General features: G+C 33.9%; 1 protein-coding gene across 5 annotated transcripts in view; it reads left to right on the plus strand.

Annotated features, from left to right (window-relative positions):
• Nucleotides 1-19164, plus strand: part of LOC117175233 — a 58043-nt gene extending 38879 nt beyond the window's left edge. For 2 of the 5 annotated variants that reach the window (XM_033364903.1, XM_033364901.1), the window contains 4 exons: nucleotides 8525-8736; nucleotides 11494-11803; nucleotides 15280-15360; nucleotides 18410-19164. In XM_033364903.1, the coding sequence (XP_033220794.1) occupies nucleotides 11665-11803; nucleotides 15280-15360; nucleotides 18410-19026 (837 nt within the window). In that variant the 5' untranslated portion in view covers nucleotides 8525-8736; nucleotides 11494-11664 and the 3' untranslated portion in view covers nucleotides 19027-19164. The remainder of the gene's footprint in view (nucleotides 1-8524; nucleotides 8737-11493; nucleotides 11804-15279; nucleotides 15361-18409) is intronic. The other 3 variants (XM_033364902.1, XM_033364904.1, XM_033364905.1) reach the window with 3 other exon arrangements.
• Nucleotides 19165-19429: the final 265 nt, after the last annotated feature.

Below are 19429 nucleotides of genomic sequence, written 5' to 3' on the forward strand. Positions count from 1 at the left end.
ACGAAAGTCGACAGAGTTCTGATTTTTAGAAAGGTAATACATTATTATCAAAAGGTAAAAAATTCTTTAAAAAATCAGACGAATTTATGAAGGTTCGGGGCATATTTTGTTAGTTTTTTGCATACGTAGCATGGATTTTGTGAGTAGGACACTCATTCTAAGCTCAAGTTCACTTGTCATTGCCATAAGCTGTATAGTAATTCATGGCCAAACGATGAAACTTTAATTAATTATTTCTCTGTAAATAGACGGTCAATCAATCTGAAACTTCGCAGATGTATTCAAAAATAGTTAAAGAAGTTATAATACAAATTTCAGCTTTTTAGCATGGATTTCGTTTCACGCTAAAACCACCTTAACAGCGACTGATAAAGGACTAACAAGGGAAAGACAGGACGATAGGAGGGACGAATACGAAGCAGTTCTAAGCGGCTCTCTTTCTTTCCATAGTTGTGAATTTCGGAAATCAAGTTGTGCCTTTTCCCACTAATTATATGATTTCTCCGGTCCTAAATATACGCAGCTAAGCGCGAATATCGGTCTCTGGTGTCTATGTACTCAGCGAGGGAACACGTGCTGCCATTCCCTGATATTATACATAAGGTAGGATCTGCTTTTCGAGTCAATGGTTCAGCCAAGCTTTCTCTAAATTCTAATTTTGTTCTTGTGTGGTTAATTAAATTGACTCCTTGGCTAAATCATCACTGACCCTTTCAGGTGCAGTCGTTCATATACTCTTAGGGATCCATGCTTCGTAATTATTTCAAAAAAGTATGTAAAATTATTTATTAGTACATAGTTATAAACAACTGAAATCTAGAAGGAGCGTTCTTTTCGAATAAATTTGGCCATACTCAAACCGGAACTCGTAGAGAATAAGAAATTTTGTTCAAACATTTAATGTGATGAAAATAAAAATTTTCTTTAAAAAAATATGAATGTACCGCATCTGTAATTAGTTGGTGACGGATACAAAAATAGAGAAAAACCAAAAACTTCTTAGTAGCTTTTAGATCTTATACGTAACCAGTGATGACAAGAATTAGTATTTACGATCCATCGCTAATTTTGGTACCCTTATAAAATGCCGAAATTTCCTTAAAAGGGTTATACAGTGTTTCTGATCCATCCTATTTTTGATACTCTTTCAATATATAAAAGTGCCCTAAAAGTTGTCTTAAATTGTTACCGATCCCTCTTTTCTTCGATAGCTTTTTTTTAAACATAAAAATGCCCTGAAAATATCATAAAGTTTTACTGATCCCTTCCCAATTTTCTATATCCTTTTTTTGAAATGCTAAAATGTTTTGCATTATCACGAAGTTTCTTCGACCCTTTTACCTTTTTGATACCCTTTTCGTGCTGAATATCGCCAAAATTATTAGATTATTACCGACCCTTTTTTAAACTCTTGATACCCTTTTTTTAGAGTTTAGAGTTCTGTGCCGAAATAACCTGAAAATCATTAGAGAATTACCGATCCTTTTTTAAAGATTATCGCTACACTTTTTTAATGTACCAAAAAATCCAAATTTAATTAAAGTTTTCGCGACCATTTTATGTTATAAATACCCTTTTAGAGACGAAATACCTCAAAAAATAATGAAGTGTTAGCGACCCTCTAATATTCTTTATACCTCTTTTTAGTGCTGAAATACCCTAAAAATTGCATAGGACCACAAACCGTCAAAGTCTTCAACACAAGAGAGACTTGGTGCACCTTATGTTTTTGAGATCGCTGAATCCAAATTCGGTGTCCGTTTGATGCCATCAGGTCAGTATCAATGTCAGTTCAAGGTCAGACTTATAAAATTCATCGCTTAACAACTCAATTAGGGTAACTTCAGGTTTAAGTGGACATCTTGAGATGAAGATTAAGAGATTTTAATGGTAAAATTTTGAAAAACCTGAAGTGGTTTTAGTTGGGTTCTGTGCTGTTTAGAAGTTATAACCTTGCCGCTATTCAAGAATGCTATAGTATCAGGTACTTTTTGAATACATTAAATTTCAACTTGCTTGATAAAGCGTGAGAAATGCTATAAATTCAATTGAAGTGGTTTCAGCGTTATCCATTCTGAATCACGTAAAGGTACCACTTCTTTCAGAACTTACCCGTTACAGAAACCGGGGTGCCACCGCCAGGTTTATGCAATGTTTAAAGTATGATGATACATATAATTAAAAATGTGATGCTTGTTTAAGACTAAATTTTCAGGTATCCAATCGATATGGTAATCCACAAAATGGATCTGTAAATTCATCAAACACCCTAACTTTTCAAAATTTTCAAACATTTTAGCACCTGGACTAAGTTTTTCTCGAAGAGTCTAATTTTTTTACATAATGGTGCTCACGATCTCGGTTATCCCGCTTGCATATAAAACCCTGGTGTTTTGTGAATTCACTCTGTAGTTTCAGCATTATTGTTATGATTTTTAAATCTCCACAGAGCTGCCTTTTGTGGCTATTTCAATTCAATTCATTCAGAAGAAACTAAAGAGTCTCGTATTTTTGGGCAAGTGTAACAGAGTTTGCAACTGGCAGAGGTACTCTGCAATTTCTTTAGAAAGGCCTAGATCTCGAATTAGATCGCTTAGTTCTTCTTAATCGAAGTATTCTTTTTAAACGTTGCGGACTCTTTCTCTAGATCATCTTCTCTACCTTCTTGACTTTCTGACTCTTCCATAACCTCTGCATTGTTTATATTGTCCTGGTCGTTGCAATGATTTCTTTCCATAGAATTATCTCTTTCAATGTTGCTGGTATATACTGGATACGTAACTGAATCAATAACAGGATAAATCAACGTTGTAAACTCGTTCAACTAAAATCTTTAGTCCTGCATAAGCAAAAGTATTAATCCTTTTCATGACTTGAAGGTTCAGGCCAACTCATAGGCAGAGATACGAAGTTCTTTTCTTTATCTTTGCAATGTTTGTCAATAATGTTTCTCGAATATCACAAGGTGACATGGTAAAAGAGACAAGGTGGTTTAAGGAATATTTCCAAAACATGAAACTAATTGAAATTTATACCGGATACAATCTTCCCAAATAATAAATTTTTACTACGCCAAATAGATTTCTACAATGAATGATGTACAAACTTTACTAGTTATATTTAATATTAATATCACCAAAAGTTAATCAAAACCTATATGCCATTCAAACCACCCAAGCCGGGATGTGAAAACTAAGTCATGGTCGTCTGCATTAAAACTGATGCCTGGGCGTTCTAAGAAACTACCTCTAGCTTTTCTGTGTTCAAAAAAGTGAAGTTAGCTAATGGTTGAACTGAAAATACCTAATTGTATTTGTAGACGGCCATGACTTTTTTTATAAATCCAGGTGGCGCAAAAGAAAGTCTTAACCATTCTAGGATTTCTCATATCATTTGTTCGACTTGTCTCGAACATTCTTGGATTCCTCATATAACTTGTTCCACTTGTCTAAGTGACATTAGCAGACATTGAAAGACGATTGAAATGACTTCGTAGCTCACTGCCAATGATTTTGACGGGAACCTTCAAGTCATGAAATCACACTTTATATATTACATAAACCTAGTGTTGGCACCGCCGTTTCTTTAGTGTGTAAGTTCTGAAAGAAGTGGTACCTCTACTTGGTCCAGAATGGATAACATTGAAACCACTTTAACTGAATTTATAGCGTTTTTTAGGCTACATGAAGCAAGTTCAAATTTAGTGTATTCAGAAAGTACCTGATACTATAGCATTCTTGAGTGGCGGCAAGGTTACAAATTCTAAACAGCATAGAACCACCATAAAAACTCTTCAGGTTTTTCCAAATTTGACTATTAAAATCTCTCAAGCTTCATCTCAAGAGGTCCACTTGAACCTGAAGATACCCTAATTGAGTTGGCTAGCGATACATTTTGTAGGTTTGACCTTAAGCTGACATTGATACTGACATGATAACATCAAACAGACTGGATTAGAATTCAGCGACCACTTAAACCTCAAGGTGTCCTGATTTAGTTGCATAGCGATGAATTCTGTAGGTTTGACCTTGGACTGACCTTGATACTGACCTTTCGGTGTCAAGCCGATTCCAATATTGCGACTTCACGATAAAATGTATTGTCAATCAAATAATAATGTTGCATCTAGCTTATATTACACCATTGCGGATAACTTATTGCGTCATGAGCGAAATATCAAGTTGGCCGCTCGTTCTCATGTAATTGAATACATATTAAGTACGAATTGAGTAGTTTTTTTTGCTATGAATTACCGCAACGATCAGTTCCGCAAAAATGTTTATTGCATACTTAAATGTGAGCATGATATAGGAAAAAATGGTTCATGTTCCAAAAGCACTTCCTTCAAAAAAAATTATTTAAAAATTCTAATAATTTTTTTCACCCCCTTGCAATCAACAGAATTGGTTCTTAAATTTTATTTAGAACTTCCTCAGTACTCTCTACAACAAACATATGAACCACCAAGATCGGTGGGGTAGTTTCCGAGAAAATTTAATTTTTATATTTTAGCAATTAATTTATAACTGTTGTACAAAAAAAAATCAAGTTAAAGCTTCAGGTAAACTTATCTCCTGTGGGCAGCGTGGGCTCATTCCAGCAATATAAGTCACATCTGAGCAGGGACACCTAGACCATTCTCATCTTACTACGGTCTTTCTTTCGTTTAATTGCGTATTCTATGCACTGGCGTATTTTGTGCATTGGTTGACTTTTCTTAAGATTTTGACTAAACTGACGTTAATTATTTTAGTCAAAGCATTAGCTATATTTTAAGTTGAGGCTAAGAAACTAGTTTTATCCAATTGGTTAGCCTTTGTCCCAAGCAAGAACTGGCGCCCAAAAATCTGGAGTTTTTCTGTTTATAATTGTTAAGTCAAAACTGGTCTAAATAATCAAATGTCCTATAGGTCTATTTATCTCATTAGGATGCCATGTGCGCTACTGAAAGACCATCAAATCAAATTTTCCTTTTATTTGAAAAAGTACCGTTACTATGGCTAAAAATTTTTTTTTCAACAAGCTATCAGAAGAAAGTTTATTTGTAAGGAACTACACATGTTTTTATATGACAAGGATATTAAAACATGGTCGCCTTACATTTTTCAGTACCTATAAAGATCCTTCCAAAAAATAGCTAAAAATAGCTTTAAAAAATTGTGTTATTTTTTCAAGATTTCTAAGTCTTGATCCATGCAGACTAAAAGATTATTATATTTATTTTATTTTTTTTTTGATTTACAAGAAATTTCCTGCCCGACAACTTTATCACTTAACTTAACTTTGTCACTTAAAATGAACAATTTATGCATTGTTAAAAAATCGCAATCGTTTTGTATGATTTCGTCATTTGTGTTTCACAGTAAGAAACAAATACTTTAAAATGTTGTATTTAGTTTGTCTAAACTAAAGAAGTTCAAATAATTATGACTAATTTTCACTAATCGAATCAGAAATTTTCTACTAATCCTTAGTAGCTCCATTTGCTCTAATTGAATCAGTAGAATTTTACCGAATTAGATTCGCAGATTGCAGTTTGAAGTAAATAGTTGTGTGTTCATATTCTCGCATACCTTTCATAAAAGGTTGTCTGCACAAACCCGGTACCAATAAACAAAATTGTCGATAACGGCAAAAAAAAATTACTGGTCCTCACCATTCTTTCATTGGCTTTTTGAAAGGACAATTTTTAGACTAAAGTCCACAGTGCCTAACCCAGCATTCTATTGTAGTGAACTATTATTCTTTTTAATGATTAAAATCATTTTAAGAAGTATAACAAATAAACAAGACGCTTCTTGTAAAGGATAACTTAGTACGAAAATATTAAAAATCGAAGTTGTGTCCCCTATTTTTTTAACTCTATTATTCTCTTTAAAAACATTATTTTTGTGTTTAGAACAAAATATAAAAATATATTACTTCCAATAATATGCATTACCGTAGCCTCCTTACTCTTTAAGAAAATGTAACAATATTATATAGGTGAATAGATACGTCTCGAAGCAAGGAATCTTTTATATTCTCGTATCAACTTAGAATTTTAGTGGTGGAAGGAGTTACACTATAAAAAATCAGTTTTTAAAATACTTTAAAGTGCTAAAGAATTGCAAGAAATATCTTTAGAAATATTTCTTTCAGTTTCAATATATTAGTGGTGAATCTAGGCGCTCCAAAATGTATCTATTCATATTCCACCTTTTACAAAGTATTGTGTTCACAAAAAAGTGTGTCATACATATACACACATATTCACAGATCAACTATCATTTTCATAAAAACATATAAATCCGGATAATTGTGGCACCTAGAACAAGAGTCAAAAAATTTTCATTTTCCAGGAAAGGTACGATCGAAAAACAATTGGAGCAAGAAAAATACAAGTTTCGTGGGTACCATTTTAAATTAAGGTTTCTACTTCTTTTTGTGAAAATAATGGATTTTCAATTTTTAACCAAATAATTTAATTTCGAACTAATAATGAACCATTTTTAAAACACCAGTTAAATTTTGAACTTTACTATGGATGAAGGAATTTCCATTCACAATAATAAATTTTCTACTACATAGAATAATGTTATAACAAATACAGAATATTTCTAAACAAAATACATGAATTGTCAACCAAACAGTTCGTTTCTCCACTAATGTTATAGGCCAGTAGCCCATATTTGAGAACCACTAAAGAAGCAATTTACAGCCTGAAAACCCTGTTCGTGTTTACAAAGGTAAACTCACACGGGAAATTCTTCCGGCCAATTGCTTCTTCATCGTTTCTAGACGAGCTTGCTTACACTTTATTTCTCATGAGTTATCGCGGTAGGAGATGCCCCCCCCCTTGCTCCCTCCTTCTTTCTCACTCACCGAGCAGCCAGCGGGGCTCAAACAAGAGTTTGTCTTAACTCTTAATATTATTTTCGGGTTTCGAGAATATAATTGAAGCGGCCAGCCAAAGAAGCGAAAATCAAGAATTCTAAAAATGTGTATATTTTAATATCTATTTTGTTATTCGCACATTTTAGCATTTATTTGTAGTTTGTGAGGTAGGCATAGCATTAAGTCACTTTCCAAAATGTTTTTCTTTTTTTTTAGTAGATTATAGGTATTTTATTCGCAACTAATTATTCACGAGATGAATTATTTAATTAAGTTTCTTATAATATTTAGGCTAAATTGATTAATGTAAATTTTTTTTATTTTCAAATATGTAATAAAAGTGTACAATTTTTGGGAAATCGCACAAAGTGTTTGAGAACGAAAGAAGGCAGCATGGAGTACGGCGTCACCACCGCTTGGTTGTGACCCCATTGTCAAAGTCTGGCCAATCAGCAGCGCGGAAGCCGCTCCCTTCATCGCTCGAGGTCTCTTGCCCCCGGCATATAAATACTGCTGCCCGTTGTACAATCGTCACTTGCGTTCCGGCGATAGTACTGACTTCTCAACCTTGACGACCGCTCTCGGCTCTCATTTTAAAAGCAATAAAGCCAGATACTTAAATCAATTTCAGTTGTCCTTTTCTCTTCTCACCCTTCCTGATCTTAATGCTCTTCGTAGCTCCGCCAACTTCTCTCCCTCTCTCTTTCTCTTTACTATCTTTGATCGGTACGCTCTCCGTAACACCGCCAATCTCTATCTTCTCCCTTTGGTCGGTGCGCTCTCTGTATCTCCACCAATCTTTATCTCTCTTTGGTCGGTACGCTTTCTGTAGCTCCCCAAATCTCTCTTCTCTCTTTGGTCAGTACGCTCTCCGTGGCTCCACCAGCTCCTTTCACTCTCTTTGGTCAGTAAGATCTCTGTGACTCTGCCAACCTCTCTCTTTCTGCTCCTGAATCCCTTTAGCCTTTCACCCCAGATACCTAGTGCCGGAAAGGGATTGTCGGATGCGCTATCTGCATTCCTTCGCTCGGTTTTAACGTTGCAATACCCTAAACTCGACAGCCAGCATCTCTGCCTTCTACTTCCAACGATGACGCCGTCATCATTATAGATGACGACAAAACTTTCTATCCAACGCTCCCAGTTTCTCCCCTAACAAAACGACTCGACTCACTGACGTTTTCCGATGAAGCCTTGGCTTTTAGCACAGCACAACCCAACACCAAACTGCCAGTTCTCGCACTTCAAGCGACAGTTTCGTCTGGGAACGGCTTTCACAAATCCTGAACGGTCTGAGTCTCGGAACGTACCCCTTCCCCATCCGGACAAACTTCACAAAATTTAAATTATTATGTTTTGTTTTATGGATAATTTTCAGAATAATTTTCTAGCCACGTTTTTTAAATGAATATATTCCTTAGAAATAACAAATATTTACCACCAAAAGTTTTGAAACAAAATGGTATATTCTTTTCGAAAATCACATAAGTAAGAATTGAAATTTTGTATTAATATTATGCTATTATAGGTTTCATAATTTCTTTTGAAAATTGTCAGCAGTATTGAATCGACACAATTTAGAATAGTGATTGTTATGACTCAAAAATATTTATAAATAGAAGGTAAGCAAACTATTCTTTTTTTTTAGAATGACTAGCTGGATAACCGCGACTCTTTGCTTCATTTTAATGACTATGCTCATCACTATAGGAGAAGCAAAAGATTCTGATCCAGCATGAACAGCTGAAGGCCTTTGTCTCATGGAAACGGCCGACTGATCTAAACCTCCTTGCTCATCATCGGCCAAATGCTTATCTGGATGAAAATAAAAATATACTTTTTTGTTGTAATTATTCGAAAGTACGTAACAACATATAAAGTGTTTTGTATAATTAATGTTGTTAAATGTTTTTTTTAAACATAAAAGTTTTTTTCTTCATAAGCCGTTTGTGAAAAATGTGCCTTTCCAGCAGTGACGCATTTGAGACGATTTCAAAAAAATTCGGATAAAGTTCCGAATAGTGGTACCTCCGAATTAAAAAATGCCTGGGTTTTCAAATTCTAGTAAAAAAACATGTTATTGAAAATAAGTTAAGAGCTTGGCAAATAGAATTTTAATCAGAACAGCTACATTTTATATTTGAAAATCAAGTATTTGGCAAAAAAATGTGAGCTATTTTTGTTAAAAATTGGTCGATTTTGGTAGAAAGTTACTCTTCTTGGTTACAGATTCAACCTTTTTGTTGAAAACCTTTTATTAGTTTTAAATTCCTTATTTTCCCTTTTACCCTTTTTCCCTTTCTTCTTTTGAATGAGAACTGTATAATAGATTCCAATAAGAAAATACAAAAAATTTGTGTTAAAAGCTCATTGTTTTTAAATTTAAATTATATTATTTCATTTTCGTTACGTAATTCATCTCGATGAGTTAAATTGATACACTGTTTTGTTTTAATTCAAATATTTGGTGGGAGATTCATGTCCATATTTTTTTCAAAAATTGTATTTTTTAGTGGCAATGTAATGCTCTGGGTTAAAAATCTATATTTTTTATTGAAAATTCCACCCTTGGTACAATGATGAACTTTTTTGTGAGAAATTTATTTTTTGTTGGAGATTGCATTTTTTGCTGAAACTTACAATATTTAGTTAAAATTTGATCTTTTTCTTTTGAACTGATATTACTAACTGAATAATTATTTAATTTTCAGTTTAAAATTCAACTCTTTTTTTTAGTTCATTCCTTTTGTAGAAAATTGAACTATTATGGTAGAAAGACTCATATTTTTGGTAGAAAATGCAAATGCTTAAAAAAAATGCAAATTTTTTTCGTATTGTTTTTAAATTGGTTTCACGGTTAACATTCTCTTCTTTGTAGAAAATTAATTTATTTGTAATTGCCGAAAATGCATGTATTTTTGTTGAAAATTCGCCTTTTTCCATAGAAAGTTCCTCTTTACAATTTGCCTTATTGGTTAAAAAGTAATTTTCCTAGTTGAAAATTCGTATTTTGGTGGGAAATTTATTTACTTGGCAGCAATTTCGTTGCTTTTGTTTAAAAATTTATCATTTTAGTTGGAAGTTAACTTTAAAAAAAGAAATTAATTTTATTCAGAATTGAAAATATTAAACAACAAAATAAATTCTGAAACAATTAGTTGATTTTATAAGCAAGAAGGTAATTTTAAAAATAAAAATTTTCCACAAAATGTTTAAATAATAAACCAGAGGAAAAAATTTTCAAGCAAAAATATAACTTTTCTACTAGGGAGATTATTTATTACCCAAAAAAGTCGAAAACATATATATCTCGAACCAAAAAGTATTCCAAAAAAAATCGTGTTCGCTTGGTTGAAAATCAATTTTTTTAACTAAAAATTTTAGGATTCCATTTTTGGGTAAAAATGTATATTTTTTAAATAAAAATTCCGCTATTTGGTGGAAAATTCATGTACTTCCTTGGAAAATCTACGTTTTGGTACGGAATAAATCTTATTTGTTGCGAACTGACTCATGTTTTGATTGAAAATGTTACAATTTCACCTGTTGTGTGCCTACCGCTAAGCACGACCTGGCCGGGGGTGGGCCAGGTGGGAAACCGATCCAGAAGACGGCTGGCACTTACCTGCCTGTCACGCCTGAATGGACCGACCTCGTGTGTCACACACTTCTGACCAACAAGCAACCCTCGAAGTTTTTTTTATTTTTATTTGGCGCCAGAGAGGATCCTTCCTATCGGAACCTCGACCACGATGTCCTGGTGTCACCTAGCAGGAACGCTAGCTCTTACCTAACGTGAGTCACAAAAAGTAGGGGGGGGGGGGGTAGCTGTGGCTGGCGAGAGAGAACATTCGTTACTTAGCATTCGAGACCCTCGTAATATAAAAATTCTGTTATTCATTTAGGTAACAAAATCATAATTATATTTACATTGACCGAATGTTACGATTTCAGAAATTCTTAGTATTACCGAAAAATTACAAAATTAAAGACACTTTTACGTTAACTAAATTCTTCTACTTCAGTAATTCCTAATATTACCGAAAATTACAAAATCGACGTCACTTTCACACTAACCGAATTCTCACATTTGAGACAAACAAAATTAATTTTACCGGGCCTATAAAAGGGACTTACCGGAACGCGAAAAGACGCGGAGAGAAATCCGATTCCGGGAACCCGCGCATTGTGTGAGAAATTCACCGGTGACACGGGCGCCATGTGCTCTGACCTCTACTTTACTAGGCAATTCTTTTGCCAGGTCGTTTGGAAAGATAATTTCGACTCAACTAATGACTGTTGGCCCTTGAGCCGAACTTCTTTACAAATTTCATGCCTCGCGGAGCTCTCCGCTGGTTCCCCACTCTCTCGGTGAAGCACTAGCGACAATCATGCGGTTTATCGCCGACCGAAGTCGAGGCGGGAACAGCACTTAAAAATGGTAAAGAAATATCCCCTCACTATGTAACCATCTGGCTGCTGCCGGCAAGTATTTTCCATCCATAACCTTTTTCTTGTGTTTTCCCAGTGAAAATCTCGGGTCAAGCCATTGTTACAGGTACTCAAGCCGACTCTGAAGTTCACTTCTCATTTCCGTAATCTTGCTGCTGTTTTCAGTCGGACCTTGCCAACTTCCTGCGAGGCCTGTGTTGATTGGTTGGTGTCAACAGACGAGCTGCAATGGAGTCTTCCGCCTATGCGTGCCTTTCGTGGTAGAATACGTCCAGCCAATAGGTTCTGCCCTAAGGACCACGAGGGTTGCTATTGGTTGTGCGTGCGCCATTTATAATGTGGCTACCAGCCTCCCATCTCATGCCAGTGCGTGGTCGATTGTTCAAGTGGTGTTGCAGGGATGTTTTGTGTCTGCTACGATGTTCCATCCGGTGCTGCCACTCGCTAATGGTCGCCGAACTAACTCCTGGTTTCGGTAAGCCATCCTTGGTGTCCTAGCCTGTAATCACAGTTTTTCTGGTGACCGGTTGATGTTTTCTTTAGGGAGCGACGCGAACTTGATTCGCAGTTCCATCCGTATTCGGTTCTGCTACCTATGGATTCGGGCGAACAGCTATGGTGCTGTCTGCTCCGTGTTTACAACTGTCAGACAGTACCTACGATTCGTGTTTATGTCGGACTGCGGGTTCTCATGACTCCGGCATCTTAGTTAGTCTCCGCCGTGCATGTGTTGTCCTGATCCTCTTATAGTGCCTCTTCCGTCGCCCGCGATCCTTCACACTTAACATTTGGTACTACTTTATGTTTTTATTTACATTTTCCAAGTATTTTTCCAGCGAAAATATGTGTTTTCGTGAAAAATGTTTCAGACAAAAGTTTCAAGGTTTTGGACGAGGATCTGAATTGTGGCTTTGAAGTTTGATGGCATCCTTGAAGAACCTAAGCTCATCGATAGAAAGGCTTCACCACACGCTGCGCTGGAGAGACTTATACATACCTGGGCGTGCCACAGAGCCGCATTCAGGATGTGACAGCTATAAAGGGTACTTTCCGAAGCAAATACTTACGTCTCGTTAGGCAGATTTGGTCTACGCAGGGATTGGGTGTTTGGTTATAAACATACCCACGCTTAAGAATCTTCTGTATGCAGGCCGTGATTGTGGTACGGCATGAATATGGGTAAAAATTCGAGCCACATGACGATTTTAATTAAATGTTAACAACATTTTTATTGTTATATAAAAATGTTATATTTAAGATTTTCAGTGAGAGAATTGTTGTAACTACCCATATTTTTTTTAATGAACTATGATACGTCTTGCCTCAACATCAGTGGAAACTTTTCAAAAATAACGCAGGATCAGTAAATATTTTCGGGAGTCTACATAGAGTTGACTAGGTGTACTGTAAGTTTTTTGGGTCGCTGAATGCGAATCCACACTCATAATGGCTTCAGCATGTCAGGATTATGATTAAATAAAAAAAAATCGAAAAAAATATATGAGTAGTTATAACCATTCTCTCACTGAAAATATTAAATATAACATTTTTAGAGAAGAATACAAAAAAAAACTTCAGCTCAAAAGCCAAGAGATTCTTGAGAGGCGTCTGTATACCAAACGCGTCCTTACTTTATGAACGAGTATTCTTTTAACACGTTTTCAGATTACATAAAGAAGAGTTTAATATCTGACAAGATGCTCCATATTGTGTTTTGTCTTAGAAAGAAAGAGGTATCTGTATTAACCTTTCATAGGAAAGTCTCAAAAATTTTCTCTACATTTATCCTAGCCAATCACTATTGGTTTATTATACCTAATTGAATTCATTCCTATTAGTTATTAAATTAAAAAATGTTTTTTTTTTAAACAGGCTATGAGAGTTAAATTCAGAATATTAATAGATTTTTTTTACGTTCTCAAATCGGATTGAATACACGGCCCAGTTGGTCCAATTATGGCAGCCAAAGTTCGGCTAAAGATATTGGGCCAATATCGGCATTTTAATCGGCCCAGTGTTGAGCCAATGCTGGCAGTCTATACTGGCTATTTATATTTGCATATTCTCCACCGATGCTTGGCCGAGCATCGGAACGTGATTTCGCCAAGTCTCACTCTTAGCAACTAAAAAACAAATCTTACACAAAAGATGAAAAAAAAATGTTGTAGAACAATTGTCAAAGTTCACGATGAAATTTTTTAAGTTCTGCAATTAAAAATTTGTAATTTTTATGAAAAATTAGATTGCCCGTCATTGCAAAAATGAAATTTCTATTCTTAAAATTATTAATAATATTCAAACGATATGTAGTCGTAAATTGATGAATGGATAAAGCAGATGCGTCCTAAGAAAAAATCAATGATTTTTTATCAGCTTTTGAATGAACTCCGGCATCCAGGTTGGTCCGGTATTGGTACCTAGTGCTGGGCCGATAATGGCAGCCAAGCCTTGGTCGCCAAGTCAAGGCCATAGTTATCATCCCGTCTTTAGCGCGATAATGTTGTTTCATAATGTTTAATATATTATTATTTTTTTAATGAAATAAAAAAAATCCTAAATTAACTTTATTATAGTCAACAGCACAGAAAATATTGACTTTTTTTGTAATTTAGATAACCAAGCCTGTATCTTTATAACGTGTTACCCAATTTCGTGATGAAATTAAGTAAACTAGATTCCGTGAGTAAATAATAATAATTTTTTCTTTTCAATGATATAACTCGTTAACACAATAATTTTATTGAATGCCACGTGGACTACTAACACAACATTCACAATGCTATATCTTTGTTTAAATTACGTTGAAAATATAACATTAACGCGTTCTTTTATTAAAATTGTTTCGGATTTTAGGAACTTCATATAATCTTAAATAATTTAAAAAATTGAAACAGATTACACCATTTTTATGGTATTTAAACGAACTCAAAGGTTAATTGGAGATTTTACAATTTTCGAATTATTTTGAAAGATTTTAAGAGATTAAAGAAAATATTTATACAAAATTAAGATAAAATCTCAATTTTTTCTAGATATTTTAAAAGATTTTAAGGGACTTCAAGAAGTCGAATCAGATTTTAGAAGACACAAGATTTCATAGGATTTCAAAATATTTTCAAAGATTTCGAAAGATTACGAGCGGTGTTAAATAATTTAAAATATAGCTGCGTTAAATATATATATATATATATAGCATTGAAAAATTGCATCGCTTTGGATCGGGTGAATATTTCGGAATTATTGGGATTTTTAGATTAATTTTGTTCGTTTGATTTGTCATTTAACAAACACATAAATTAAAGCAAATAGACTAAAAGATTATTTTTAGTTTAGTTTAGACATGAATTATTTCAACCTTTCCAGATGATGTGATAATAAATTTGCGCAAAGAATTAGGCAACACTAAATAAATTACATAACTATGTGAGATAAACACACATATCTCATAATATAATATATACATGCCAAAAGTAAAACTATTAGTTAGTTATGCTGTTCTAAAAATTCGACGCTAATTAGTATTTCCTTTATTTTGAAATTATGAGGAGCCTTTACACTTTGGTTTTTACCCTGTTTATTGTTCTTAATTTTATTGGTTAGTATGAAATAAAATCATGCAATAAAAAATTTTGGAAATTTTATTTCTAAATAATACAAGTATAAAAGAAATACTGACATGTAAAATGTCATTTAATTAAATCAGACGTACCCGATAAACAACTCAGTACAGCCTCAATTAAATTAAATTTTAAATTGTAGAAATTCAGTCTTTTCAATCTAATTATATATAATGTGTTTAAATTGTGATTGAGTATTAAAATTTGCAACAAATATTTGAAAAAAGTTAATTTTGACTTAGATGCAATGAAATGGAATTACCGAATTATGCTTTAAATACTTTTGAAATATAATTAACATCACTAATGAAGTTTTTTTTTCATGTTCAAATAGAAATATCCTCAGGTATGCCACCCAAAGAAAGGGACTTTCTGTCACGTGTGGGGATGTCTAACAATGATTCGAATTATGAAGGTATTCCTAATAATCTAGCACTTCTGATATCAATGATTTGTTATCAAACTTCCTGAAAAAGTTTGTGTTTTATGGCTATATAGAAGCAGCGTCCATACCCGACGAAAAATTCTTTGACTTAGTTTCGACTTGAATTGCCCCGAATCAAGACACGCTGAAGTTGAAAATTTCGACTTGAGCATGTCTTAGTTTAGAGATGCAGTCGGACTTTAATTTATGTATTGGAGACAAGTTTATATGGCTTGAAGACATATATTTATGTCTTGAGTCGAATTTTTGTGACTCCAAAGCGAGCGGCTTATAGCTTCGAGCTTATACCTGTCCTAACAAACAGGGTCATTCTGACTATCATAAAAGTTAATTTTTGTTATGATTGAACAATCTTGTATATTTTTATACAACAAATCAATTTAGAAATGTTTAAGCCGACCATCTAAGCCAAGACAAGGTTCGTCTTGAGACAATTAAATATCGACTTACCCAAGACAGGGTTCGACTTGAGACGAATTAACGCCGTCTTACCTGTCGTGATCATAAAAGTATGAAGAAGGCTTATGTCTCGACTCAGTTCTGAGGCGCAACCAGACATAAATGGCTTGGAGACGAACTCCAGACATCACTAAGTCGAACTCAAGTCGTAACATTTCGCTCGGGTAGCAGTGTCTCCAATCTTGGGAATTTTTCAAACTGCGCTTGCGTCGCGCCGACAACCAGATTGGTCACTGTTAGCGGACTGATTTGAAATTATATAAATTATAAGATTTCTTATTTATGATGAATAATGATTCGAGAATCAATCCAAAATAATTTATTAGTTTTTAATTAAAATTTTAGAGTAATATGTTGAAAATGTAATGTGAATTTTATGCAAAAAAATTAATGATTCTGACTTCAGAAAAAAAGATTCTTTAATTTAGCATTTCAAATGTTTCAAAATTGTAATAAAAAGATAAGAAGAAGTCTTAATTCCAAGCGACAAACATTAGTTTTAATAGTATAAATATAATTTTTATAACATTTTGTATAACATTTATCAGTGCAGTTTTTAATTATTCTTTATTAACTTTTGGTAATTTCAGTGATTTTATTTTAATTCACATTGTCGGAAATAAACAAAAATTTAATTTTAAAACTCCACAGAGAAGAGATTAATCATGGGGACAAACGAAAATGAATAATTTCCCTAAACTCAGAATGCACAACCTCGTTTTTATGAAAATCAAATTTTTTGTATCTGTCAATACAAAATGTTATTTTAGGATTAGGAAAATTCTATTTGGGCATTGCTCAATCATTATTCATTGTAAATAATAAATCTGAATATTTATATAATTCAAAATCAGCCCGCTAACAGTGAGTAATCGGGTTAGCGGTGCGGTGTTTGCGCAGTTTAAAAATTTGCCACGATTAGCGACACTGTCGAGTAGTGGAAAAATCATCTGACGATCTAATATCGAATCTGGCCCATATCTGGTGCTGCTTAGCTTCTCATAGCATACAAATTTCTATGTAACAATCAGACCAAATTTTATTAGTAATACACGCAAAAAATAGTTTGTCGAAACATTACTTGACGAATCACTTATTCTAGGATAGGCCACTTTTTTTTAAACCTCATACAATTTTTATTAAAGAACCGCAGACTTTATCGAAAAAGTGAAAAAAGTCATAGAATGACAGGTGTACAATCTAAAAATATCAGTTCTCGAATTTTTATCCAGCAGATTTTGGCATCATTATTTTAAACTAAATATCTCAGTGACACTCAGTGGAACATTTTTTATATTCATCAAATCATATGACTTCTCGTTTTTTCTTAGTGACGACTTCAACCAACTCTTAAATACTCTTGTAAATTACAGTCAATAAAATCATGATTCACAATTAAATAATAATAAAGTACTTACTTTTAAGAGACGATTCTATTTTGGAAAACAGAAATTTGTTTACCATTTCACAAGTCATGCGTTTTTTTGTGCAGTCGTTGTTTACTTGTATCAAACGCGTTGAATATTACTCGTGAAATTGCCTATATACTCCACTTCCTTTCTAAATCCGCCTTCTCAGTCTCCTTCACGTCGCCGCATCACACTTCTACTCACACTACTTACGCTTCCCCTTCTCCCACATATGCTTTGCAACCCTTTCTTTACTTCCCCTCGCATCACTTCCTCTACTTCCTATCCCTTATTCACCAGCAATCCTATACTAAACCTCTCCTGCACATCCTTACTTCTCTAATACCCCTACCCACCCGTTTCTTTTCACGATTCCTCTCCGCTGCCTTCCCCTGCTTAACCCTTTTTCCCCTTTCTTCCAATACTATCCCTTCCCGTGCTTCTATATTCACTTCTCCTACTTTCCTACTTCCCCTCCTTCCCTATGCTCATCATAAACTATCTTCCCTCACTTTTCTTCCCCACAGTTCTTTTCCTTCGCCTACAAAAAATGATTTCCAAGAATATTTGAATATATCACATTGATCGCAGTTAGATAAAATTGTACTGTTTCTTATGAATGAACAACAACATACTTTCAATAATTTATTTAAATTTAAAAACAAAAAAGATTTTTCAGGTGAAAAACAAAAAAATTATAATTGAAAATCTTCAAATTTCAACCTAGGGGGACGAGCCTTCTCTAGAAAAGTTAATTCTTCAAGAAATATAAATTTTCAGCAAAAATAGATTAAGTTTATTTAATTAACATGATTTATATTCGAAATATATGTTCGGAAGGGGGTCACAGCTACTTTTAGAATATCTTAAATAAGTGAAGAATAGGTTCTACTTTAATTTTAGAACGATTTTTTTTCCATAAGACGTGGGACGATGTCCCACATTTTCATTATTTTATTATTTGGTTATTCTGGAATATTTTGGATTAATTAGATTTTATAATCTAAAATTATAAATTTTAGCAGACGGAAAAAAGGACATTTTCTTTTTCTTTCAAACTGTATTGCTGATTTTTTAATCACAACAATATATTTTATTTTCAGACATCTACTATAAAAAACAATGTAAGCTACTATTTCTTTTTCTTGCAGAATTGAGTTTACAGTTAAACTCTTCACCTAATCGCGGATCAAAAACTCATCATAATCCCTCGATTCGTCGCTCTGGAACTTCTTCTTCCTCTTCTTCCTCTGAAAGGAGCCCTCCTTCCCTCGAGCTTTCTCTTCGTGTGGGGTCCAAGTCTCCTCCCACTATACCACCTTCTTCTGTGGAGCCATGTCTTCGGATCAGATCTAGGTCTCCTTCTGCCAGGCATGAATATTCTCTTGGACTTGAGCATATTCGGCTTATTCCCCACTCCAATCCGCACCAGCGATTCGAAATTAGAAAATACACTTTTCCTCCTGATAAGCCAATTCAATTACGCGGAAAAATAAATAATACATTTAAGCCCATGACTACCAATGAACAACATGTTTTGACAACATCCACAGGTGACGTTGTTGCAATATTGGTGGGGACTACACACCTTCGTGGAATATATTCAAAAGGAGATTTAATTGAACAACGGGTGAAAATAAATATGTACAGCGGTCTGGTTGAAGATATGACTTCAGCAGAAATCCAGGATTCTCCCATTGGACAGCGCTTCCCAATCTTAAATAATTTTAGAATTGTAAATGTGAAAGACATTTGTCCACATTCTTAGTCAAATTTGAAGAACAGTAAAACCCAAGCAAGAAATTATATGTAATCCGCAGTAGGATTAAATTATTATAAATAATGTACCGGTTTTTTATCGAAGAATCAATAATTTTTCGGAAATATAAATGTTTAATAAAATTTATTTTACAGGCTTTATTTATTTGAGTTCCTTAATACTAAGACTTGATTTTACATGCATAGAAGTAGCATGGCCGCTTTTTGTCAATTGCAATACATAAAGCTGTTTGAAATTTCCCGCCAATTCTACTGCTGTCTACCAATCTTCTCCAGTGGTTTTATTGACCAAACAATCTCCAATTTTTGCTATTTTTTTAATATTTAGAGGCAGCTGTTATGGTTTTATGTCAAAAATTCTAATTTTCTCAATGTTTAATTTTGATACAGGA

This window comes from Belonocnema kinseyi, chromosome 6, assembly GCF_010883055.1.
Source record: "Belonocnema kinseyi isolate 2016_QV_RU_SX_M_011 chromosome 6, B_treatae_v1, whole genome shotgun sequence".
Classification (NCBI taxonomy): Eukaryota; Metazoa; Arthropoda; class Insecta; order Hymenoptera; family Cynipidae; genus Belonocnema; species Belonocnema kinseyi.